At 39.6% G+C, this 27,188-nt stretch overlaps 1 protein-coding gene across 1 annotated transcript in view; it reads left to right on the forward strand.

The window, feature by feature from the left end:
- The window catches only part of LOC139737986 (formin-like protein 3), a 125,735-nt gene that overhangs the window by 20,527 nt on the left and 78,020 nt on the right, over positions 1-27,188 (forward strand). Inside the window, exon 2 of the mRNA XM_071648652.1 lies at positions 15,815-16,899. Coding sequence (XP_071504753.1) covers positions 16,531-16,899 — 369 coding nt within the window. The 5' untranslated portion in view covers positions 15,815-16,530. The remainder of the gene's footprint in view (positions 1-15,814; positions 16,900-27,188) is intronic.

The following is a 27,188-nucleotide window of genomic DNA, read 5'->3' on the forward strand; positions in this document are numbered from 1 at the left end:
TCAATACTGTTTTCTTTGAAAACAGAATTATAGTCCATTGAAGTTGCTTGTCACTCTCTTTACATATGTTTTCTTCTGTTTTTAGGGCAGATTGCTCAAAATAATTCATGCATAGGAAGTGATTACAAAACTCTATGAAAAATTTTGAGTGCAAATCATATATATTTTCTCAAGTGCCTCCAGTTTGTAATTCATATTGTTTTTAGAACTGAGTAGATACTGCGTGTAAGTAAAGAATAGTGACTAATACCAAAAAAAAAAAAAAACCCGAATATAAATCGTGACTGTAATGCACCTAATGATCATTTTCACACTATCATTTAACTAGATAAATTGAGCCAACTATGATGAAAGGTTTAATAGATAGATATGTGGTGTATTTTGCATAATTCATTGTTGTTAATACTTTTTTTCTCTATACTTGCTGCATTACTGTAAACTATGTGCTGCAATTGCTGTATACATACACATCGTCATCAGTTTTCCTCATAAATACCAAATTTTGGTTGTTTTGTCCTTGCTCAGCTACTGAATTGTTTAACGTAGTTATGCAGTCAGCACATGCAATTTTATGTACTATGTAAGCCCTAAATGATCTTGAGGTTTTGTTATCCCATCATTCAAAACACATATTACGAAAGCACACGAATGCAAGGCAAATGTCCTCAGTTCAGTAGATTTCTGGCATACGCAGTTTGATTGACAGATTATCACTGTTGGCGATTAGCGGGATAATTCTCTCCATCTGAACGGGCACAAAAAAAAAACACACACACACAAAAAAACAAACCTTGTGCTGGGATTGCAAGAGACATCCTGCTATCTTGTCTGTGTGTATGACATTACATACTAGTACAAGTGCGTGCAATGTATCTATGAGTATGGTCCCTGAAATTAAGCCATTGCCTCTAGATAATACAAAATTTGTATCATTCCTGGTATGTTTAGCACACTGCACACCCCTCTTTCAGTAGGCAGTGGGTTAGATCGAGAGACACAGAATTGAATGATATTTGGAAGGCGAGTGAAAGCACCCATTGGCACAGTTGTACGGATATTATTGAAATGTCTGGGTCTTAGCAAGGGGATAGTGTCGAACCAATTCATTTGAGCAACCCCGCTCACACCCATACAGTGTGCTAACCTCGTAGTATACCTCGCCATCCATATTTCTTCGGGCTAGATGTGATATATTAGATGCAGCATGCCTACAGGGTTTGGAATATTATGAAGCGTAATACTCACAACCGCCATCACAAGTATCCTAGTACCCAACACATGGTAGTGTCTTCAAAATGCTTTAGCCTGCAAGATTATGAATGCAGAAATACACGTGAAGTAGTGTGTGATGATTAGAAAGGGGAAAAGGAAATTCTTGTCATGTAACATTCAACGGTTGCATGGTAATCATTCAGTTAGAAATTCACAATTTGTGCTCTATAATGTTAGTTCTTCCATGTTATTTTATTACAGTCTTAATCCAAAGGGTTAGCACAGGGGAGTTCAAAGTGTACTTTGACTCTATTTCGTAAGAAGTTCCTTTCATTCTGAAATATCATTTGAACAATTCAATATCTAACAAGAAGTATAAAACAACAGCAAAATATGTATCAAACCCACTTTCATACAATTGCATGCTACTTGTATTTGCAGTGAAAAATGGGGATTATAGTTACAGAGTCCTGAAGCATATCTTCAGTAATAATGTGTTTATTTTAATGACAGTTGATTACATACCAGGAAACAACCACTGTGATGCAAACCGTGCGGAAGTGAGTCAATTTCAGCTGCCCTAAAACTTTTCTTTCTTTTCGAGATGTGCAGCAACATTTTGCAACTATGCTACAGTGGTGTACATGTATACTTCCTTCATATCTGCTTTGACACAGAAGGGAATGTTGAGGATAGTTTACTGTATACCACTTGGCGAGGCTGAATTTTTGTGAATCGGGACTTTCCCACAATTTTGTGAGTGTTTAAATTCGCAATCGTGGAGTACTGTACTGAACGGAGAAATGTAGGCCTATACATGTATGTGTGTGTCACATTCATATTGGCATCAGAGTCATTATTTTCACATGTCTTTAATTTCGTGAATAGCACCTGACTCGCGAAATTCGCGAAAGTAAAAACCTTGTGAAATGTTCGGCATATACAGTACATAGAATTCATGTAGTGGGATGCAGTAACAAAAGTTTTGTATGGAGTGGAGTATCATTGAACATCGTGTTGTTGAGGCATTCTTCTTGTAGGAATCGTCTGTACGTGTACCTTATTGTTACATAATGTAGATCTACATTCTTGCAAATGTCATATCCTGAGCAAATAGACTGATTTGATGAAGAATCCCCAAGATTGAAAGATTTGGCTTTTTCAAAGCCAGCCTGTGGTTTGGGAATACTGGCAGCCTTTTGAGACAGTATATTGTATTTTTCAATGTCCTTTCCGTGTATGCCAGGTATGTACCTGAGTGAGTAGTAACCCGATTGAAAAATGATGAAACCATAAGATTTCCTCTTTTCGCTGTGCGTACAATAGATGCATGGAACATCGGTCTCTTTGATGAGTGTTAACAAGAGTGGATTGTTTGACAAAAAGGGGGCAGCTTCTCACCTCGTACAAACTGTATCTTCTCTTTCGTTTTACAGTCTGATAAAGCTGTATTTGATGCAGTGGATTCTCACTGAAAGACATATATTTATGAAGTCAAGAACTATTTGAGTACCACGTACTTAGAACCACATTTCTAGTTGCTTGTGTTTGTTAACTGCACTCGACTTCTCTTTCTTAAAAATGTGAAGGTGAAATTCCCAAATGCCTCTTGCGTGATTTGCAAGCATTCGTTAGTGTAAGTAAATTCAGATGCTATTTGTCAAGTGGCACTGGTGCAGGTGGGTGAGGTACATTACATCCCTCTCTTGATATTGCTCTTCAATGATCTCATATATCTGTAGCCTGTGAACTTCTGCACAGTTCCCCTTGTAGTTGTGATTGGAAGTGAAAGCAATTGAAAACTTGCCCACACCCTTTTCGATGTATTTCAACAAAGGCTTGCTGTGAGAGCGGAAACACTTTGACCGTCATTTAAAACGAGCCTCAGAAGGTGATACCGGTATTAACCTATTAACCTCAAAGATCTAGATAATGCCTGTCAAGGGAATAAGAGGTGTTGGCCTAGTGATCTATTATTATCAAATTATCTTATTTATTAATTGTTTTTATGGGGCGAGGGGGGGGGGTTGCAATGGGAGCGTGAAATTTGGACTCCATCTTTTTGAGAGTTCTTCCAAAGCTTATGCTTGTTTTTATTCACTTTTTTTGTTGTATCGTCAAAATTACAAATCTCAGTTATTTTCGTACCAGATTTTTTTTTTTTTTTCAAGTGAAAGAAAGTGCTTCATTTTCTTTTGAAATTGCTAGTTGCATACATTCCCATGGTGTAGATTTTCATAATTGTTTTGATGAAAGAAATCGAAGTTTCAGCTATGAAAAAATGTGCTCAAGCGTAAAATATGATAGCCAAGGAAAGCACAAGAAGCTGAACTACACATCGTTTTAGGGGTGTGGGACTATTTTGATTATTCCTTTAATAGCGTACTGTACATCCATTAGATGTCTTTCATCGGAAATGCAGTGGTTGAAAGATTGATTTATTATCTAGAGGTGAGTTTCGGTGGTTGAAAGATTGATCTATCGTAGGTGAGTTTCCTGCCCAAACTCATTCTTCCTGTGAACGATGTGACAGATAGGCACGTTTCGTTTCTGTCGAGTTCTTGAAACTACAAGTCTTAAGCCTTTCAAGTTAGTGTGTGCTATTGCCTTTAAAGGTATTGTTTACCATTGGGAGAAGTGATTTTAAAAGATGTTCAATTTATCACATTTGATGCATATGTGCCAGTCAGTTGTATCACAAAACATCCTACCGTATAAAAATTTTGCAATAACGCCTAAAATAAGGAGATGTCACTATTTTTCTCAATAAACCATAACTGTAGATGGTTTATTCTGGAAACATTGTTCACATTTTGTATATTTAACAATACTTAACATTGATTATACTGATTAACATTTTTACATTGATTGTTTCTATCACTAACTCACATTTTAGAACTATATTAAAGCACTAACGCTGGGATTTTGTTTCATCTGCAAATGGTAAATAATGCCTTTAAAAGGGAGGGCTTCATTTCTGTTAAATGAATATAATTTCCTCAAGAAATAAGGGGAAAAAACGGAGGAGGAAAATGAAAGAAAATGCACAAAACATTCCCTACACCTTCTCTCCTCATCATTTCATGCATGCACACACATACCAGGAGGAAGTCACAATGATATGAATTATTCATGGCAGCCATCTTTTTTTTTCAAAGATTCCCCCCCCCCCCCTTCTTCAGTTGAATTGCAAAAATACTTGCATCTCAACCATTTGTCTGTACCCTTGTTTTTCTTGTTAGCTTTATTTGTTAGTTTTTTTTTTTGACAGTGGAGACAGGAGTACAGCAAGAGAAAGCATTGCCTGTCCTTTTTTTTTTGTCTCCCCAAAAGCACTTTCGTGTCCAGATGCTGTAAATGCGGAGAGACGGTTGGCTTGCACGCGGAGCATAAAGCTGTCGTGATGATAATGGGTGATGGAACGAAAACATGTTAGAGAAAGGGAAATGGCCAAAAAAAAATGCTTGTGCTCTGTAGTATGCATTTTGTGTGAGAATGTAAAAATGGCATGCAATGTTATTTGAGATACTTGTGCAAGGTGATCATCTTGTAAGTGTGTTTTCCCCATGATTATGACATATTTGGAAAAAAAAAGAAGTGAACCTTAAAACACAGATCATATAGATGGTATAACTGTATATGAAACTGAAAGATTACCAAACATTAAGCATCTGTGATGTATAATGCCTGAGATATTGGTAGTACTGAGATACATACTCAAAGTTATTATGTGGAAAGGTAATACTCTGTGATAACTCAGAAATCAAAATGTTATTATTCTTTGTATGAAGAATGGAAGCAATTTTGGAAAAAATGTCACTGACTGACACAAGATGGAAAATAAAGATATGTCATGTGGCTTGTGCATTCCACTAAACACACCGCCTCCACCCCTCTCCAATCATAGCATTCACCCCATTCCCTATCCCTTCATCCCTCCATACCGCCATCCTCTCTTCCCCTATCCCCCTACAACCCTCTCTTCCCCTATCCCCCTACAACCCTCTCCCATCCCCCACCATCCTTTTCCCATTGATGGGAAGGGACTTTAAAGACACGCACGCTAGTCGGACCACGATTCTGTGCCCTCTCTTTTCGCAATTGATTGATCGCTCGCCGGCAGAGTGCGTGGAACGTACGTACAGACAGGTAGGCCTTGCGTGTCGACCCAGCAACGTGGAATGGAGTATTGACTCCTTATTACCGGTGCAGCGGACTGTGTCGTGTCCCATCATTACAGACCCGCAGAAATTAACATGCCACGTCCGACTGAAGATGTGAATGAAGAAAGAGGCAGAGGTTTGCACTCCTCGCCTCCCAGTTGTACGCTGCCTGCTTGATTATCCAATTTCGGTGCGCACATCTGTACTGCATGTGTTCCGCGGCTCTCGAGTGAAAGTAATTGCACTGGATGTCAATTTGTCAGAACGTGTGTAGTTTGCTGACTCCAGACGCAGAAGACACATCTTCATACCATTAGGTGCTTCTTGTTTCAATTCGTTTGATAGCAGAATCAATATACCACAGATGTGGTAAAAATGAACATGCTAGATAAATTCCAAGTGCAATGACATAGACGGATTTGATGTGTTGCAACTTACAAATGACTGATTGTGATATACATGGGATAAAGTAAAGCCATTCAAGGAAATAAAAGAAAGGAAAGCAATACAACGGTATGCATTTAAACAGTATGTGCATAGTGACATCAACTCAGGAATCAATGAATTCTTTGAGACAGGCGGCATATTATTCTCGATTAGACATGTCCTGCATAATAGCAGTAAATCTTGAGCAATTTAACCGCATTGTTTCTTGGAATCACTCCCATGATCGAGTACTTAAAATTGTCAGTAAACTGAACCTGAAAGGCTAATGCCTTCATATTAACCATTTCCTCTTGATTTAGTACCAGGATGTGACAGGCATTTTAAATGCTTAACATTTCAGATTTTGACTTGTTAAATTGCTGCAACCCCCCTGAGCATTGAGGGAAGACATAGTTTGTATGATCTACCTTCAAGTTCAACGTCACATCTCACAACAGGATCCTCGTTTTGCCCACAAAGGGGAACAAACAAGAAGAAAAGATAAAACACTTTCAAAGGAGTGCAGCTTTATGATTAATTATGAAATTTTATTGAGTGTGATTTTGTGTGAAGTCGCCAGAGATTGAAAATCCGCCATCTTAAAACCTCGTGCATAGTGTGTTACAGTGTAGGTACCGATGAGCTTCCATGTGTGATGTGCCTCCTTGCCTAATGTTTCCCAACTCGCGTTCGTAAAACAATATCACATGTGCTTGATGCGATGCCGGCCCATCGGCAGAGACATACATTTGCATGTTCACCCAATTTCGCTGTTGCGTCTGCGGAGGGAGTGGGGGAGGGAAAAGCGCTTTATACGAGCCGATTCTCTCCGGAGCGTAGGCGGGTTTCCTCTGCGTGAATACATATTCAGACCCTCAAACACTATCAATATCACTGCGGGGGACCTCCTGTTGCAAATCACAGCATGCGTTACTATTGATGTGCAGGGAAAACGCTCTTTCTGAGTTTGTATTGGATGTGCCCCCCCCTTTTTTTTTCCAGTTTATCACATGAAAGGAACCATCACCATTTAGTGCCCCTGGTTAACTCGTAGCCTCTGAAATAAGGTAATTGATGATACATTTAATATGTGAAGAATTCTGCCCCAGTTTCTGCCCCAGTAGGAATGTGTCCTGGCTACATTGTACTTTGAACAGTCAAAACTAGTTTTGATGGCTAGAAAGAGTTCAGAGGTTTTCTGTCTACATACAACACTGTGTAGTACTACATATCATAAATAACTGTGAGTTTCGATTTCCTGGAAATCATGCCTGCAATTAAGCCTTTCACTGTGAGGCTCTGAAATTGCCATTGATTATTTTACATAACTGGCAAGGTACTGGCAGGCAGTCGGGTTGGGAGAGTAAGTGATATTTTGATATCCCAATCTGTCATAATATATTTATTCTGAAAACTGTAGGTTCTGTCTCTAGTGCTATGGAAGGACCAAACCGAAAACAGAGTCAGATCACAAACACATCTTATGAATGCCCTTGCTTTGATCTCTACTCTCAGTTATCTTTATGCTGTGATAATCTACAGACTATAGCAAGTCAACACTAGATGCTCTGCAGAAAATATCCTGTTTTTGAATGCTAAGGCATTGCACAGTTATTCTCAGCTCTATTATTAAAACTTATTTCGGTTTCACTATTGACCAATCAACATTTTTTTTTTCATTGTATTCTTTTTTTTCCTTTTTTACAGGGGTTTGGAAATTCCCTTTAAAGTACTAGATTTGTTGGACTGTTCCCATTGCAATGTACAAGTAGCTTCTGAGGAGAGCTAGTACAAGCTCCCCATGACACGAAACTCTTGCTGAAGTGCACTCGGCAAAATGCGCGATGTGATTAGCTGCCGTTTATGCGTGCAGTCAGGCTGGTCGGGGGCCCACTTGAAAGAGGGGGATTGCCACAGGTGGGGACATTCCAGCCAAGTCATTCCCAGCGAGGTGCCCCCGAATGTGCACGAACAGCTGAAGATCTCCCTTTCCCCTCTAATATATTAAAAGCGACACTTTCAGTACCACCTAGGATGGTGCCACAGTGCATAGTCTTTACAGTGCTATGAAATGATTAGATCAATTAGTGCAGAGATGGGAATACCTACCACTCTCTATTTCGATGCTGTTTGTTTGTATGTATGTATGTCTTTTCTTTTTTTTTGGGGGGGGGGGGGTGGATTGACTGATTTAGTACTTTTGACCTTAAGTTTGTAATTTGCACTGTTGCCAGTTTACATGGTGTTGCTGTTGCCTTTCCACCAGTACCACCACTACTATAACCGAACTTCACCCTAGTTGAAATTTGTGACTATGACATGAAATTATTATCATCAATCATATATCAAACTGTTTTGATGATATGCTAATCAGAATTTGCACATGTAGCTTTATTGCTGTGTCATATTTCTGTACAATGCACGTGCGTGGGGCACATGATAGCTTTGTTTTTGTCAGAATATTGTGACAAAAGGTATCACACCTGAAGTGCAATGTTGAAATCATACTCTACTCTTTAAGATTATCTCAGATGTTCATGCCCAGAAACTAGTCACCAGGATGTACATGAAAGCTGAGACAGTTTATGACGGATCCTAAACTCGTATTTTGATAAAAAGAACAGCAATCTGACACTCATGCCTACCAGGAAATCTTTGCATGACGCCAAATAGAAAATATTTAGGTTATCATTCGTAAGTATTAGTAATGCATTAAATTATAATTTTGTTTGCATTGTTCTAATATTTTATTGACATATTCGTGTGTGTGTTTAATAATATTTATAGCAATTACAAATCGATCTAGAGACAGAAGTTTTTAAAAAGTTTGAAGTCGCTCATTAATGTTTCTCTAAAATCTTCCAGAGCGGCGGTGATTCACTGTCAGGCCCGAATCCGATCATCATGTGGAAAACGTTAGATTGAATTTCCTGGGCTGAGGCAGGGGGGATGCTGCGCGCTTTGGCGGCGCTTTCCTCCCTCCTTCCAAAATCATGGCTAACCTCGAGGAACCCAGGGAGGCTGGATAAAGGGTACTGTAGAATAGAAACTTTTCACAAAGTGCGCAGATTGAAAGAGAGAGAGTTATACCATTTTATAGTGGCCAGCTCTCATGCCCATGCCCTTTCAGTCCCAGACACCAATTACAGTGTAGTTTTAAAAGACACCATGATCAAGTTGCCTTTGTTAACGTGAGTGAAAAATCAAGAGGATCAGACTGGTAGCCTATATATTATGTAGTGATATACTCTGTACAGTGTAGGTGTCATCAAAATTAGATGCAAAGTCGGACGGTTATGGAATTAGAAATTTCTGTTATGTTTCGGCCAAATAGTGCTTCTCGGATTCAATTCAATTCAATTCAAATGATTTTATATCCACCTAAAGTAATACAAAGCGATATACATAACGCTTACATGAGTACATAATATTTTAAGGACCTTTGAATTTCCGGGATTTAAAGACCGAAAGACGAAAACAAAACAAAACAAGAAAAGGCACAGTTATGTCGACATCAAGCTAATGACATCCCACATCCGAGAGCCAGACAGAATAGCGATGGATGCTGCTCTCCGTAAGAATTAGAACAGGACATTGCATCACGTCCTGGACAGGATACCGGCTCCATCTCGAGGAAACTCTAATCAGGCTAAAATTAAAGACAAAATAAAAAAGAAGGGACGGGGAAAAGAAAATACAGCTATGTTTATGCGCAATATCATTTGAATCGCTGTCTTGCTGAAATATGAAGCAATATTGCAAATAAGTTATTACACATCCTCCAGAATTACATGCAAACTGAAATAAGAGAAGTCATATTCTGCGTTTGTGTGTGTGTGAGTGTGTGTATGTATGTGTGTATGCAACAAGTTTAGAATTTGATACGCTGGTGATGTCAAAGCATGGGGCAAGAATAGCAGTGCAGTATTCAGAGCGTCCTATTTAGTGGATTGCTGCGCTTAATGACTCACAAACAGCTTTAATAAACCGTTGTTAGCCTTATTAATGCTTCCTTGATTTGGCTCAGTTCTGTTCGCTGATCTCTCCCAACTCCGTGTCACAGATTTCCAGATTACATGCTAAGCAACCTTGTCTTTCTGGGTATGTATACAGATTGTAGCCCTCCCTGAGGGTGGTAGCTGGCAGTTTTTTTGAAGTCTCCATGGAAACGTAGAAGTTGATCACATCAGCTTGTCGCAGATCGCTGCCAGCTTTGATCATTTGTGATGCGTTTATCAAGACATTGCATTTGCAGCCTCCTCCCCCCCCCCCCCCAATAAGTAAGCTATTTCTCAAAACTAGAATGATATGCTTGGTTGTCATAGAGCCTGGCAATATGCCATAAGTTTGCTGAAAAATTTATATGAAAGTTATTGATATATATTTACTGTTCTAAAACCTGTACATTTATCATCGCCTGAGACAAAGTTTTGCACACACTATCTTTATCTTGAAACAGATGACAGCGTGGCTCAGCACCTGTCTTCAGTAGAAATATGCACATTCCTTTCAGCTTTTTTTTCCATGGTGGGGGGGGGGGGGTATTGGACAACATACCTGTAAAATCAATGTTTCTTTGCTAATTATTAAACAGGGATGTCTTTCAGTGAAACATTATTATAACAGATAGTGAAGAACAAACACCATCTTCTTGATGTAATATGAAAGTGTATGCCATAGACACAGATGTTTGATGCTTTTGAGCATTTTCATTTTATGTTTAATCTTTGAAAGGTTAAGGGCAATACAGGGACAAGCATTTGTATCTTTTTAACTCGTTCCATACGGGAACCTGGTGGCCTGTGTATTAAGTCTATGTGGATATCAGGATGCAGTATGGAAAGGGTTAACTGTGCGAGGGGCAGGTTGATCCTGAGGTGCGCTTGATTTAGCATCAGGGGAAAGGGATGGATTTAGCATCGGTGGAAAGGGATGGAGCCATCGAGGGAAGTCATCGTCAAATCCCATCGGGGATGGGGGATTTCCCGAGGTTGGGGTGCCGATGGCTAACTTTTGACAAAAAAACAAACAAACAAATCAAAACCAGCAAACAAGAACAGAGAAAGAAGAATAAAAGCAAAAAATAGGTTCAGTTGTCCCCCTAGAATGATGTACACGTAGGAGGAAGATGAGGGCATATTTACTGTAGAACGAGGTATGTTCGCATGCATTTTAATTTCGCAAATTTCGCGAGAGCCAAGATTTGCGAAGTTAGAATGCACATGAAAGTTCTTACCTACACTATATGCATTGAATGCCAGTGGCAGTTCGCGAAACTTTCATGCCGCGAAAAAGGCCGTCGGCTCCAATTTGCAAATATTTCCTGCCGCGGGTATATTCTGTTTTACAGTGATACATTTTCAGGGTGTATGCATGTTGAATCATAGCAACCAAAGTTCTGATTAGTGGAACCACTTTGACTCATTTTTTTTCTCTCATTCGATTCCATCATGCATATATGTACATTGTAGGAGTCTGATTGTCGCCTGATGTAATTACTTTGCAAATTTTTCCGAGCTTTATTCATGGCAGAAGGTTGATTTTAAATGGAGGGGACTGGGTTATGTAAACATATCTGATGTACATGTACAGGTGTATATATTTCATTTCCCGTGTGTAAACTGCATGTACTCACAGTTTCGCATCGTCGATGTTAGACAGCTTGAATTTGTTTCAGTTCCTTGAAAATATTGTGATTGGGTGTACCATGAATATATGTGTTCCAGAGCTTTCAAGGAATCAGAGGAAAAAAGGTCCTGTTCATCTGAGTAGAGAGATTCTTCAATGACATTTTAAAAGAAAATGGACATGGATGCTCACATGTAAATGTTATACTGTATATGCCGACTATTTTGTGAGGTTTTCATTTTTATGAATTTGCAAGTCAGCTACTATTCGCAAAATTAAAAACTCACGAAAATATTGACTCTAATGCCGATATGAATGTGACATACACGTGATACATTTCTCCGTTCAGGACAGGACTCCATGATCGCGAATTGAACCACTCGCGAAATTGTCGGGAAGTCCCGATTCGTGAAAAATTTAGACTTGTGAAATATATGGCTTATACAGTATTCATATAGACAGATAGACGAGGACAGGTGTACAAATGTATGCACACAACACACACACATTCACAATGTGTACATAAGAATCAGCTGCAGTAATTTATGATGGGGTGAGCTGTATCGTATCCTACTACCTTTTCCCCCTATATTGCCAGCCATATACCTGTCGATCGTCATCATTGACCATTCATGTAAGCTTTACGTCACTTGACCTCGACATTGCATTTCCTCGTCCAATGGCTAGCTGGTCATTAGGGTTGGAGGAAATATACACACACACAGTGGTCAAAGCTGTGGAAATAAGATGTGGTTTCCCCCTTGTTTGCAGTATGGCCAAAGGAAGTGGTCATAGACTGTTTGCTGTAGGGTGGGGGAAGGTAGGCAAGAAGACTTCAAGGAAAAGAGGAACTTTCTGCCCCCCCCCCCCTGCAAAAAATAACAACAACAAAACAAAGCTAAAACAGAGTGTAATTAACACCTAATACGTGAACAGGAAGTATGCAGACTCATTAAGGGTCTTTAGGCCTCAACGGTCAGAAGTAATTTGGTACCAGTAAAGGGTCGGTGAGGTGTGGTTATAAATACACTATGAGTAGACATCCTGGTGCCCTGGTTTTGATAATTTTGGGAAATTTGTGAAATATTTCTGTGTAAATTGTCACCGTGACTTCAGACACTCATTTATTGTTTTATCTGCTCATCCCGTTTTGAGAAATTGAGAAGAAAAAACAACAACCAACAAACAAATGAAAATATGCCAGGGCACAGTTTTAACACCTGTTATTCTATTAAGCACTTGGATTTGGAAATTACTATTTTTATTCATTTATTATTATTATTATTTTTTTTTTTTGGGGGGGGGGGGTGAGGGGTTGTCTTGGACCTTAAAAGTATCATATCCCCCCAATATAGCAAGTAGGATGGAATCACTGCAATGAGGAAATTATATTTTGCATTAATTAGGCAACCTGTTCGTGTCACTCGGTTTGTAGCAGGGCAAAGAGGAAAAAAAGGTTGAACGAATTCAACTGAACAACGTTCGTTTCCTGCAAGTGATACTGTAATACTGAATTATCATATATTGGACGAATCCTTGCACAATACCAGGGGGCGTTGTCAAACCGAGCAAGATATATTGCTCACCCGTTATTTGTCTGGTGCTGTTTAGGACCATAGTAATCGGAAGTTTCTTCCTGACTTTGCTCACACTCTGTCATATTTCTTTTTAACCCACTGAAGACCAATCCCCCCCCCCCTTTGTATACTCAGGCAGGTGTAAATGGGGAAATGCATGTTAAATAGCAAGATCAGCTCATGTTCAAGGGGTTAATAAGATGGTGTTCCCGGGGAGTGTTTGTGCAGAACTTCCTCTGCTCTTTCACACGAGGAAGCTGCGAGAGTTTGGGGGGCAAACGTTGGGGCGAAGAGAAGGAAATGGCCATTATTGCACTGTAAAGGAAAGTTTCAATGTTTACAGAGCTGAGGCTCTCAACTTTGGCCTGGTGTGTGCTCATGTGTGTGCGTGTAAATGTTTCACCCTGTGATGCGTTGCGCCTTTCCTTTGACTAGAGTAATGTCTCTGCATTTTAATAATCTGCTGCCTTTTTAAAGTACTAGGCTTTCTATGGGTCCTGTATGTATGGCTCATATTTGCTAGACATAAATTTCTCTGTACTGTGATTTCGCTTCTCCAAACTTTTTTTTTCTCTCCTTTTGGGAGCAGTTCTAGATATATGCTCCAGGTAGAGCTCAGTACCTTCTTGTGTGTGGTATTTGATCAGTCTTGACAACTTTATGGTAAATTATACTTTGATTTTTACACTTATTTCAAATCATCATAGACTACGGAATATGTGACTGGCTATAGATGACTTTCGGCCTAAGTGGAATTTCAGAATGTTTCTTTGCATCACTGCGCTTCCATAAATGGCTTTGTACATGTAGTTACATACTTGTATCTTCATTGTTTCCAGTGTTCAACACCTGAATGAGGCTTATGCCATTTTTCTTTCATTGCTGTTCAAGGGATAGATGAGTCTGTTGAATTGTGATTTACTGAAATCCCTATTCTTCTGCATCTTTCCTCCGCTATGTTCATGCATACAGGCTTTATTTCGTACTATTTCAGTCCATATCATTTTCTTTTACATAGTGCATTATATTGTGACCTTCAATACTACTGTCTCATTATCCGCTGCAAAATTCTTCCTCAGATAGAACGACTTCCAATTTGTGAACTATATGATGTCGCCAGGTCAAAAGGAGGAATGATATCTGTTCCTCTTTTGTAAGCCTGTGTCTCAAATCCAGCTAGCTATCCTGCTGCAGTGTGGCACTGTGTATACCCTGTGATATTCTTTGACATTCTCTCAAACGTTGAATCCCCACGAAATGCAAATTGGTGGTCGCGACACCGTGCATTTGAGAAGCTCCCTGTGATTCTGTATTCCTTTGCCTGTGTTTGAAGTTTACGGTTACTCTCGTCCAAAGGTTTTTTCCTCCCATGAGATGTTCTTAAGGGATGGGTGAAGTCAATGAAGAGGTTTGTCGAGGTGCCGCTTGATGAAATTCCCCACCGACGATCGCTCTAGTCAAACTGATTATCCAGGGAGATGCAGTGTCGAAGGAGATTTTGTATGGTCTTGCAAAGCTTTGGCGCTCACATTGTTTTGTTTTCGTCTTCTTCTTCTTCTTCTTCTTCTTCTTCTTCTTCTTCTTCTTCTTTTCCTTCTTCTTCTCCTCCTCCTCCTCCTCCTTTTTCTTCTCTTCCTTCTCCTCCTCCTTCTTGTTCTTGTTCTTGTTCTTGTTCTCCTTCATCTTCATCTGCTATCTCTCTGAAAGTCTATGCTCCTCTCAAAACAGTTTGTGGTGGTGGGCTACGATACTGAGAAACTCTTGAGGCTGTGTGTGGTTATCCAAGAGAGTTGCCATGGTGACCGATTTCCAAAGTGTCGAATCATGACCAGTGATCCCAGTATCCTTCCTTACATTTCATTTTTCTCTCCTTTTCGTCTTTTTTTTGTTGTTGTTAGGAAATACTCAAAAAGTAGAATTATTCATTGAAAAAAGCAATCAAATACTATAACGATACGCAATTGACAACTCTGAGACGATCTAGACAAGCGTGTAACATATTCTGACCATCTGAATGTCAGTATATCGTCCCAAATTGCTTCCACTGGGCATTGCAAAAAAGCCACAGTAGTCACTTGATCTTTTTACATCGCTCCCATAAATTTCTGAATTTGTTTTGGGGTGTCTTTGCCATGGTTGACTTTATATCTACCTTAACAGTGAAGGATTCCCCTTTACATAACATCATAGAAGTAATTATTTTGGGGACCATTTGTGTACAGCGTAAAGTAGAATTACAGTGCAAGAGCTGTCACAATTGAGTGACCAAAACTACTGTCGAAGTTTTCAAAAATAGCCTTTGGGATTGGATGCCAGACAATACGATGACATTCAAATGGACATGACCTCATAATCTGTTGAGTTTTTGTTTTGGTATGATTTGTGTTTCCGAAATCTGGCTTTTGTGGTAAAGATGATTCATTTTGGGGCATTTCAAGTACTTTCTACTTGGGCAGTCTACTTTATGTATTTTCCTATTAAAGGGGTATATATGGTGTTCAGTGTATGTGTACTCTCTTTCTGTTGTCATAAGTTCGATGAGGCAAATCTTACAAGAACACATGGCCACCACATAGCCAGATCAAAGTTAATGTACCTGTTCAACTCATTCAAAATTGCAATCAACACTCTGGAAATCCCAGTCAAAACAAAACCATGAGTTGATAATGGCCATCAGATAGATTTCAGTTTTCGGACTTTGAACCTCAAAGTTTTCAGGCAAAAACTGGGCATCATTTACTGCAATCCAAAGTCACGATTAGGTGTATGTCTCTACACTGAATGCTCTTCCGACTATTTCTCCAAAAGGTGAAAATCCCCTCTCAGTTTGAGTTGCCGCGCCGGCACCGGATGAAAAGACGGGAACCACATACCAGCCACCTGTGGACAGCCATACTGCCTAACTTGACCTTTCACCCCTTTCAGCTGATGGGCGGTGGGGGGACTTGTCATCGGGCCTCCAGTAATTGAATAGGATCGATATCCCCCGGCAACAGGACTGCCTCTTTTGATGTTGCCCAATACCGGGCACACTCTGCCAGAGAGGAGGATGGCGAGGGGTGATTACCACGCTTGACGGCAGCCGCACAGTTCTCAGCACAGTTCTCAGGGACAAGTGGTGGCAGCGTGTAAGATATTTTTCCCCCCATTTTCCTTTTTTTTTGTGCGACCTGGAGGATATCCAATTCGTGGATCCTGTTAACCACGAGGAATTGTTAGAAGTTTCGCCAGCATCAGCGCTGTTGGTTATTGGTATCCCCGATGGATAGGACGGGGAGAACCGGTGAAGTGGAGGACCACCGTGAGAATGGATTATACCGGTGAATGAAGGGAATATTCTGACAAGCTAAGAACCTGCCTTTCGCTAGAGACATGTGACAATCACAGCAACAGTATTTCATCGGAAACTTGACTGTCAAAGAAATTGTTGCGAGAAATCTACCCGTTGGTCTCTCTCGCAACTTGAAGTATTTGTGGTGGAAGGAGAAAGTGTGGAGATTAAAGTGAAGAGGAGAATTTTTACCATGGGGCAGTCTTCGTCTGCTAGCTCAAGCGGGCCAGACCCGCTGACTCCCATCGATACGTGGATCACGAACAAGCCCAGCCCCTGCGCGATGCCGGGCCAGAATGGCGGCTACCAGAGCGTGCCGAGCGGGGCCAGCATCAGCGGGAGCACGAGCGGGAGCAGCACGCGGAGCAGCAACGGGAGCAGCGGCAGCACGGGCACGCAGCCCCGCCTGTCCCACCGGTCGTCAGTGCAATACCGGTCCTCGAAGGGCCGCAAGAACTCCGCCGCGGAGAAGAAGGTACACAGTGTGCACATCATCGAGAGCATTCCCAGCGACATCTTCCTCAAACGCAGGAGACAGATGGAAGCCTGGCAGCAGTACCATGTAAGTATCCAACCAGGAAGAGATGCCATGAGCTCTTTCAAGAGTCGTGTCTTCCTGTGGAATTGCAAGGTATACATTGTACAGTTCATCTTTTTATCCATTGGTCGGTCAGACACAATGTGCAGAGATATCATGTGTACATGCTGTGCATGTGTATGTATGCTGTGTGATGTTTTTGTACTTTATGACTTCACCCAAATATGCCTTATAAAATGGTACATTTCAAAGCGTTTGACTTCTGTCAAGCATTTTCCTTGTTTTTTACTTTTAATCCCTTTCTCACACAGTTCTACAGAACACCTACCAAAGAGGAATCTCAACACATAGGACTACTGTGTTCCTGTAGAGTTTGACTTGATTGAATGCTCTTATTTGCTGTCATGCAGATGCAACGTGATGAGACCTAACCCATGTGCTCTGATTATCTAGGATATACATTGTATATCACATCAAAACTATGCATGGGACTTTAAAGCCTAATGCAATTTATCAGGTTAATTTTTTGTTTTCTCCCACAGGTCTGTAAAGCACCCATGGGTACAATGTACATACATTGTAGCTCCTGAGGATATAACAAGCTCTTCAAATGACATTCAAATTTTTTCATAATTTTCATTGCCTTCCATTCTGTTATCATGATGACAAATTCTCACCAAGAGCTGGAAACTTCTGTTTTTGTCGATATGTATGTTAAAGAGTGGTTGTATTGCTGTCTATTTGCTCTAGTTGAAGTTTTCACTCTGTTTCAGAGTTTATGCAGTGAGTCAAGCAACATTTATTATTTACAGACTTACCAGATGTTGTTTATCATGTTCAACTTCCCATTAATGACAAAGCATTACAACAGATCTCTTTTCTCACCAAGATCCCAACACTCTGAACAGTCAAAATGTCTGCTTGAAATGCTTGCCCGACAATGAGTTTACTTGCCCACGGCCAGCAGGCATGAAAGTTGTCGTGCCCATAATTATTTGTGATTCATTTTGATGTATTGTATATGGACAGTTTGTCAACAAACTGCTTTGTTTTGTTTATATGCAGTCTGTTGGTAACAACAAACTGTGTATTTTGCTTTCAGCACATGTACAGAGTGTACATCTATGATGGTGTGGGTTTCCTTTAAATCAAGTGTTTACGATTACAAACGCTGATTTCAGTCTGTGAAGTTAAGCTTACTGTACTTGTATTGTAAGATGAATATATAGCAATGTTGTTACAAATTGCTTGATGTAATAATGAAGTGTTGACATTTATCCTAATTGGAAATAGTTTCTGCATCTTTTCCCCACAAATCTGCTTTGCATTTTCATAATGTGAAGACAGCAGCTAGCTTGTTCCCACCACACGCCTACCGTCGGAGGTCAAAGTTAGACGGTCGTGTCAAATTTGTGGAAATGTCTGTCTGTCTCCTCTCGCAGCGTTCACTTCCTGACGCAGACGTTCCAGTGACCCACACTGATCCTGGATCTGTAACTCCCCCCCCCCCCCCCCCAATCCATCCAACCCTTAAAGGGAACACAAACCCAAAGAGCAATGTGGATTGAGTAAAAGCAGTAACAGTAGTAGAACACATCAGTGAAAGTTTGAGGAAAATCGGACAATCGATGCAAAAGTTATGAATTTTTAAAGTTTTGGTGTTGGAACCGCTGGATGAGGAGACTACTAGAGGTTATGACGTATGAGAGGACCACAATATAAAGAAAAAAATAAAAGGAAGTCCACAAAAATTCACTTTTCTAGCAAAATGAAAGAGTTCTTGACTAACCGCTATCAGAAAGCAGGGGGAACAAGTGCTACCCCTAACATATGTCAGTATCAAGTTAATGGAATGTGTAATTTTCATGAAAAATGAATTTTTATTGAATTCCCTTTTTATTTTCTTTATATTGTAGTCCACTCATACGTCATAACCTCTAGTAGTCTCCTTACCAAGCAGTTGCAACACCAAAACTTTAAAAATTCATAACTTTTGCATCGATTGCCCGATTTTCCTCAAATTTTCACTGATGTGTTCTACTAATATTACTGCTTTCACTCAATCCACATTGCTCTTTGGGTTTACTTTCCCTTTAACAAAATTCCAACCTTCTGTAGTGAGTCACTTTGGTTTACGAGATCTCGTCATTGGACAATGAAGCTTTTATGTCTGAGCTATTGTGTCGGGGGAGGTGTAGTAAGTAGTTGTAAAGTGCTCACACTCTTTTATCTCCGGCATCCAGTTGTATGTTCTTTCCCCCTCCGTCTACTTGTCCTGACTTACAATGTGGACAATCACAACATAGGAATGATTAATAGCGTTGTTAATTGAAATGTTTGGTTTGCAGGGTAACTGATAAGGTACAGTTGTACCTCATTGTCAATCAAATTTGAAATCATTTGATGTTTATGGTGTCCCGTTTCCTCATTTGTCTCAAACACTTTACGATGTATGACTCTGATGCCACAAATGTTGAGGGTTATCTTTTAAGAACAGTCATTGATTCAGAATTAGAGAATGTGTAGGCCCTATTTGATACCTCTGGATTTAAATTGATTGTTGATATATATAAATGTCAGACGATTCTATACAAGCTTGCCTCAGAAAGAAAAAAAAAATGTTCATTAACATATAATCCATGTAAAAATGAGAGTTTTAATCAAAATTGCCATTTTGGGGTAGAATGAGAGGTATTTAAAAGTACAGAGGTTTTGATGATTCTAAGGGCATCACATTGTAGGTTGTGAACTGATTATATTGTAGATTGTTTGTGAACCTGACTGGAGTTGTTAGTCACTATGAAAGTATTTGGCTTTGATGGAATATAATTTTTTCTTTCGTTGGGCTGTCTTTCATGAAAAATTGAAGTGAAGTATAATGGTGTAGTTACTGCTAGAAATAATTTAGGCTTTCATCAAGCATTCATATCAGGTAGTGCAAGACTACAGACTGCTACATGTGCAAATATACAAAGATCCCCCAAAAGCAGATGACTGCTACCCCGTGAATGTCGCGTTCACCCTTGCTAGAAATCCCAGACCTATACTGTAGGTGTCAGATGCATGGTCATATAAATGATAAAGTCCACTGCGATTGCTAAATCTCACAGAAGAATCTTGTATATTTGTTTGAGCTTACAATTCTTAGAGTCAATCAAACTTTTTTTTTCATGTGATTTCTAGCTGAAATGAAGTGGAGATGGATGATGCTACATTTCTGCCACCTTCCAGCTCTTGCCAGCTCTTGCATCACCCCCCCCCCCCCCCCCCCAAAAAAAAAAGGGGGCATATTCCAGGGAATGGTAACAAAGTGTATAAAAATAATCATGCATCATTTTGGCTACTTATGGAAGTGGAGATCATTCCAACTCATGCCCAAACAATTTGCAATTTTTACAGATGTGTAATCCATTTTCTGAGAAGACGGATGACAGATTATAATGAATGTATAATATACCCAGGCCTAAACTACAACTTTTATGACATCATATACAGCTGTAGTCCTTTTTATAAAAAAAAAAATGTAACTACCTACCAGTGCTTATGCCAGTTGTCATCAATAATGTGCCGCCAGAATCAATATTTCATAATTGGTAGGGGAGAAAAAAAAATGTGGACAAGAGCTCGCCATGTCCCAAAGAATGAGTGTGAATAATTAATGATTGAAAGGTCATGCAGACCATTAATTGAAAACAGAATGGGTCGTATATAGTAAAGAGGATATGAAAGTCAGGATATGAGATTATTTATCATGATTTTTGTTCTTTCCATCGTAGTCTGCGTGAGTGCCAAATTGGCTACGTTTGCTTTGTGTGTCCATCCATGACAGGATTTCTGTTATCTGAATATATTGGTGAAGCGAAGTTTGAATTTCTGAGTTTCGCTTTCAGGGAAAACTCACAAATGGGTGTTGACCATTACAGAAACCACAACTATTATGTTAGGATTTCTAGCACACACCCTCATCCCTCGTCGAAAATAACAGACAGATGTGAGATGGTTCCAGAAAAAAAGAAGAAGAAGAAAGAACAGCCTCTCCCCTCTCCTGAATCGATAGAGAGAAAGGAAGGAAATATTTCCATGAAAATGTCATTCACACAGAAAAAATAGCTGGATATCAATAGGGATCCAAATACTAAGTTTTTATTTTTTGTTTTTCCCCTATCCCTATATTGTATTAAATGGACTATCGTGAAAATTTGTAGACCAAACTGCACATACCTGAAATCTATCGAAATGATGACCCTTGCCCCTGTGTTCATGCGTTGACATATCAATGTGTATTTTCAATGATGGGATAAAGAATCTTGAGATCTTTAATTTTGCTCCAAGCTGGCATTCAGACACATAGCTCACTGCATGTGGTGCAAATTATTGTGCTCTTTCTCAAATGATTGCGATAATTCCAAAATATTCACAAGATTTCATAAGATTTGGATCGCAAAGCTTATCAGTCTGTTTTAATAGTGAGACTGAAATGTCCGCACTGGCCAAAGATGTGGATATGGATTACAATGCAAAAATTCAAGATTTGAATTTATGTCTGTGCAATGCCACTTTAAAATGTGAAATTTGAAATGTCACAATTCTGTCTCTTCTGTCTGGTTGGATGAAACATTCAGTCACCTGTAAGACTACCATTTTATGAAAGTCAACTTGTCCATAAAATGAGGGCATTCTTTGAGCTACTTGATACTCCTTTGTGAGAGGGATTCCTACAAACTGTAAGTATAAAATGGGAGCTTTGGGATGAACAACTGACTGGATAAAGTTGGTGAAAGATAGAAAAAACAACTTCAAAACAAATCTTTTGTTGCAATTTGAGCTGTTGCCGTGCAACATGAAACCACCCTCCAGCAAACAAGATTTAAAAAGAATGTTGCTGCCATGCATGTAGTCATGCCCAAATATGGGGAAAAACTGGGGAAATTGGCTCAAACTGTACACCTTTCCCCTCTCCGACTCCTCTATGCCACCCATTGATCATATTTTGCTGGTAATCCCCCGAGTATATTTTCCGTACATCTAGACAGACCATGCCAGATGAAACCAAACACCACACCGCAGATTGTCCCTGGGGATCCCAAATTGTTCATGTTTGTTTTCATTCATGAGTCCATAAACTGTGTTTTTTTTTTCTTGCAGAGTGGGACATTTTCCATATAAGGCAAGGAGTGAGGTGGCTTTGTACTCACCTATCTATGATTGTTTGAATGCCTTTGAATTAAATTTGAATAAAGAAAAATACTTTTGCAGTATTTTGTCATTGAACAAGAAAAGATCTGTATATTTTGATATGACATTATATCTGTTGTGAAGTCACAATGCGGTACCTCATTTATCATTTCTCAAAAATTTCCCTGTTGATGTTGAGCTGGCTTGCGCAAAATATAGATTGTATACGTGGCTGATACAATTGCTTGTGCAGTTGAAGCTTTCATGGTATGCCTGATTGCATTCCAACTACAGTTTCAAATGCTCCCTTTAGAGATTTGTTAAGAGCAAACTGCAATTTTATTCCAAGAAATCGGGTTAAAAATGCATTATACCACGTGTTGAGTACCTACTTGTGTGGAAATCGTCATTGATCTGGGAATTATGAGGGTTTTGTGTCGGTGTGGTAGCTGCAAAGTAGATTAGCATTTCACTTGAAAGCTGTCCCAGATTATGACATTATGTTTGTTTGTTCGTGGTCAAAGCAATGGCAAATTTTGTGTGACTGTGAATACCTTTAAGCCCCATTTCAAGGAAAATACTCAGATAACACTTTCGCTCCAAACAGGGTTGTGTACAATTTGTATCAATGCATGGGAGTTTAGAAGCAGCAGTTCAACCTCAGCTTATGCATATAATGTGACCACAGCTCTTAAAATTGTCTCCTTTGAATTAAAAAGAGTTGAATTTATTTAACCCTTTTAGCATCAGTGCCCCATGTTTATTTGTCCACTAGCAGCACCCGTGGAAATCCACGGGTCTGAGGGGTTTTATTTTTTTTTTCTCATAATACGATTTTGCACATTTTTATTGAAGAAATAAAAAGAAGAGTCTTCTCATTCTTTCGTTAATTGTGCTGTCTTCTAAATGACCACCCTTCCCAGAAATTTTATAATACATTTTTGTAGTATATGCCAGGCGATCCGGTCCATTAATTGGTAGGGATCATTCCCGCCACTACTTGCTTTTATTATAGAACTTGAGTTTCGAGGGGTTATTTGCACCCGTTGAAGTCCAACAGTTGTCTTGTTGCCCCTCACCCCTCCCCCCCCCCCCCCTCACGCACACACACATTTCAACCTCCGCAGGGCAAAAAACAAAAACATTCAGGGAAAAATTACCAAAAACGCAAATGAGATTCCCCGAAAGTTCTGCCCACAGGTTGTTCCCGTCGAAACGGGAAGATATTAACACTGACTTTGATTACCCCCTGCTCTTGCATCCACGCGGGCACCCGCGGGAATCCACGGCTGGTCTCAAGGCCTCGGTTTGTTTTGTGTTTTTTTTTTCATGTTTCTTTTCCCCACGTTATGAGAGAAAAATAAGATATTTTCGTCTTCATAATTTTGCTCCCTCCTTGTTTTTAATCACCAAAACTTGGCTTGATATATCATATTAATATAGAACTACATCTGCTTCAGATTGTACATTATCATAATTAATATCAGGCCTACAATTATTGCTCCTATTATTGTTATTATTATATCATTATTATCATTATCCTTATCATTATTATTATTATTATTATTATCATTATTATTATCATTGTTATTATTTGGGGAGGGGGAGATCATAGTCATCAGGTTTAATAGGCACCCGTGGGAGTAGGTTCTCACGACCTTGTATTTTTTTTCTTTAATATTTTTCCCATGTTATGGAAGAAAGAAGAATATATACATCACTGCATTCGTCTTCATTTGCTCCCTCTTTTTTTTGTCACCAAAACTTGGTTTGATAGACCATAGAACCACACATTCTATTTCCACTTGCAATTTTAAAAATAGGCGGTCGGCAAAGCGAGGTTTTCCTCTACGTCCGCTCATCTTATGAATATGTATGATTACAGCAGCTCTGCAGTAAACGAATGGACACAGCTGCGCGTGTAATCTGATATGTAAGGGTACGATCGGCAAATATATTTAGCCGCGTCCTAAACAGTCTGCGTATATATCATTGTAAATATAAAAATAAATGTAATTTGGTGTTTTGTAAATAATTTAAAGTATTTTAGGTTTTTATAATTAAATTTCAGGCATATCTGAATAACTATATTTTTTGGAGCAAATTGCCCACCCGGCAGAGAGCTCCACAATCTAAAACAACAACAACAACAGTCTGCGTACAATGACACCGGACTTGAGAGCAAACGGCGAGCAAACTAAATGACGTACCTGAGCTGCATATAGTATTCTGCAGTTGTGCAAAATACAATTACATAACCAACGTTCGTTGTTTTCATTTGGGGACGCCAATAATGGCGAACTGTACGTAAATGCCCTTGTAGTCCATATCACGCACACACAGATTCGTGTAACCATCGTCAATACATTCAGTACACGTAACAGGCGGAGGCAAAGGTACATCACAGAACTATATACACACAGTGTAGAGTGTGTATAGAATTCTGCGAGGTACATTGTGTGTGTGCGTGCGCGTCCGCCGGAAGATGTCAGAGATTTCGCTGCACCATCATCTTTAGTATCCCCCAGTGTCTCTGAAGATGGAAGATCGAGAAAGCAGGAGGCCAGCGCAGGTTCCGTGAATATTGAAACGCTCGGCTCTTTCGTCACGCACAAAAATGCATTATGCATGTAGCTAATTAATTTTTCTTTTTCGTCCTCGACGTCGACACGGAGGCGGAGAGGGGACGAAACCCACGCCATTCGATGTAGGATACTCTCCTGCGGCCGACGGCACCGGTCGCAACTGCCCGGAGCCGACGGCTCGGGAGGAGATAGAGAAACCAGCAACGCCGAAATAAAACAGGAAATACATAAGGTCGCGACAACAACAACAACTTCGAGTATTATAGTATAGGATTCATCATTTGATAGGAAGCACAGCCATGTTTATGAATTTGTCTAGCTGTTAATTTGTTATTTCTGCTGCTGTGAAAATTCTGTATTCTTTCTTTAACATTTGTTTTTTACCAAAAATGTTTATATTTTCCTGCCTTTGTCTTCCTCGTCCTTGCTTGTTACATTTAATTACATGCGCGAAGTGAAACTGGAAGAGAAACACGGTAGCTGCTAAGATTAATGATTTACTGCTTAAGCCAATAGAGGCTGTAAATCATTTACCTAATAAGGCACTGTCTCATGATATTCAAATTTTGATATCCCTGATATGACAGCCATAAAATTCCACTTTTTTATAATATTTTGTCGCAACTTCATTCATGCCTTTTTTTCTGTAATTTCTTCAATCTCACCCACTAAAGTACCCCTGTCATTCTGAGTGCTACCCAGCATTGACATTGTGCATGATTTATTACCTTCAGACATGGATGAATCAAGGAGGCAGATTTCACTTTTTGTTGCTGTCAGATGTTAACATGTCTTCCTTATGATGCACATTGGTGACAATATTCTCTAGACTTTGCAAAATGTTTTGATATATGTATTTAACAGTGTTGAAATGTTGTTGTGTTCATTTGTAGATTTCCTTTACCCCCCATTGTCAATGATCAGTAGGCAGTGTTTACACAAACTTGTCCATTGCTCAAAAGTCTTTGTTTTTCCTGTTGTATAAACCCCCCTGCAATATCACTTTCTCTTTTGAATGTTATTTGTGCCACATGTCCATTGCAAAACCAGTGCAATATAGATAAACATCCTGTTATTCAGTTTCATGACAATTGTATATTTGTAGGCCTGTATTGTGTTCACTGACAGCATTGCCTACAATTGTACACTTTATGTATTATACCTTATTAAAGGGACAAATCATGCAAATGTTAAATCACTGTCAACAGCTTAGAACTACAGTCGATTAAACATTTATCAACAGTCTTGCATTCAAAGGATAGGGCTGCATGGTAGTAGGGTAGTAGTAGTAGGGTGGTAGTAGTAGTTAGTAGTGGACCCTCTTGTCTTTGGAAAGCTTTCTCTGATCACTGTCGAGGTCAGATTACTAATGAACTTGATCTCCTGGCCACCCCTAAAAAGTGTCATGTGTATACTGACCATGACTCTAATAGTATACTCTCATACCTATTTATATCTTGGTAATCTTAGACATGTGTAATGGCTGTGGCCACCATGCTCTCCCACCATAATTTTCACACATTACACTCTGGCTTTTCATGTAATATACCCCACGCTCAACCTTGCTGGTTTTCCTATCCTTGTAAATCTTCTATGTGTCAGCGAGCTTTGATTTGGCATTGCGGCCTAAACCACATTTGATTTGGAGTGTCCAGTCTAAACCATCTTCTTCCTGCTCATTATGCAAAGCTCTCTCATCCCCTGTTTGGGTGACCCATCCTGGAAAGAGAGAATTCCCCCCCCCCCCCTCCCCCAGCCATCACTCCTTAAAGGGATGGTATCATTTTGGTTGAGATGGGATTCAGGTTTTAAACTTTTTTGCCAGATGATTAGAAACCACTTGCATGAAATATTAAAGAGCATGCAATTCTAAGATAAATCAGAAGTTTATTTGATGAAAATGGGTTTTGAAATGGCTGAGATGTCCAAAAACAAAGTGATCCTAATAAAAGGTGGGACCAAAAGGTGGGACCCACCTTTTAGTACGACCGCTCTGTTTTAATTTGTTTTCACATATCTCTGCTATTTCAAAACTGATTTTCATCGTACTAACTTGTAATTCCTCTTAGAATTGTATGCTCTTTAGTATTTCATAGAAGTGGTTTCTAATTATCTCGCAGAAAAGTTTAAACCCGAACTATCTGAACCAAAATGATATCATCCCTTTAACTCCTACCAGTACTTTTGGCTGGGTGCTGTTTATTGATTCTCTTACAGCATTCTCAAGAGCAGCCATGTTTGGTCTGTGGGTAAACTTTGTTTATTAATCTCTTTCCCCCTCCCCCCCTTTTTTTTTTTTGTTAGGAGCCCATTTCTACAGGATGCCACCTTTTTCCAGGATTTGTTTGTTTTTCCTGACTGCCCACTCCTGTTGATTCTCTGTCCTCATTGGGGTCAGTTTATGGGCTGGAGTGGAAGTGGGTCCTAGAGGTCAGTGACCCTTATCACACTCTTTCTCTCTCCCTTTGTCGTTGTTTCTTTTGTCTTTTCCCTTTTTGTCTTTTTCATTCAGTGAACGAGGTAATTGACCTGCAGTTATTGGGATCATTGTTT

The sequence above is a fragment of the Diadema antillarum genome, unplaced genomic scaffold (assembly GCF_040938485.1).
Source record: "Diadema antillarum isolate AM-2024a unplaced genomic scaffold, OU_Dant_1.0 seq00000718_RagTag, whole genome shotgun sequence".
NCBI lineage: Eukaryota > Metazoa > Echinodermata > Echinoidea > Diadematoida > Diadematidae > Diadema > Diadema antillarum.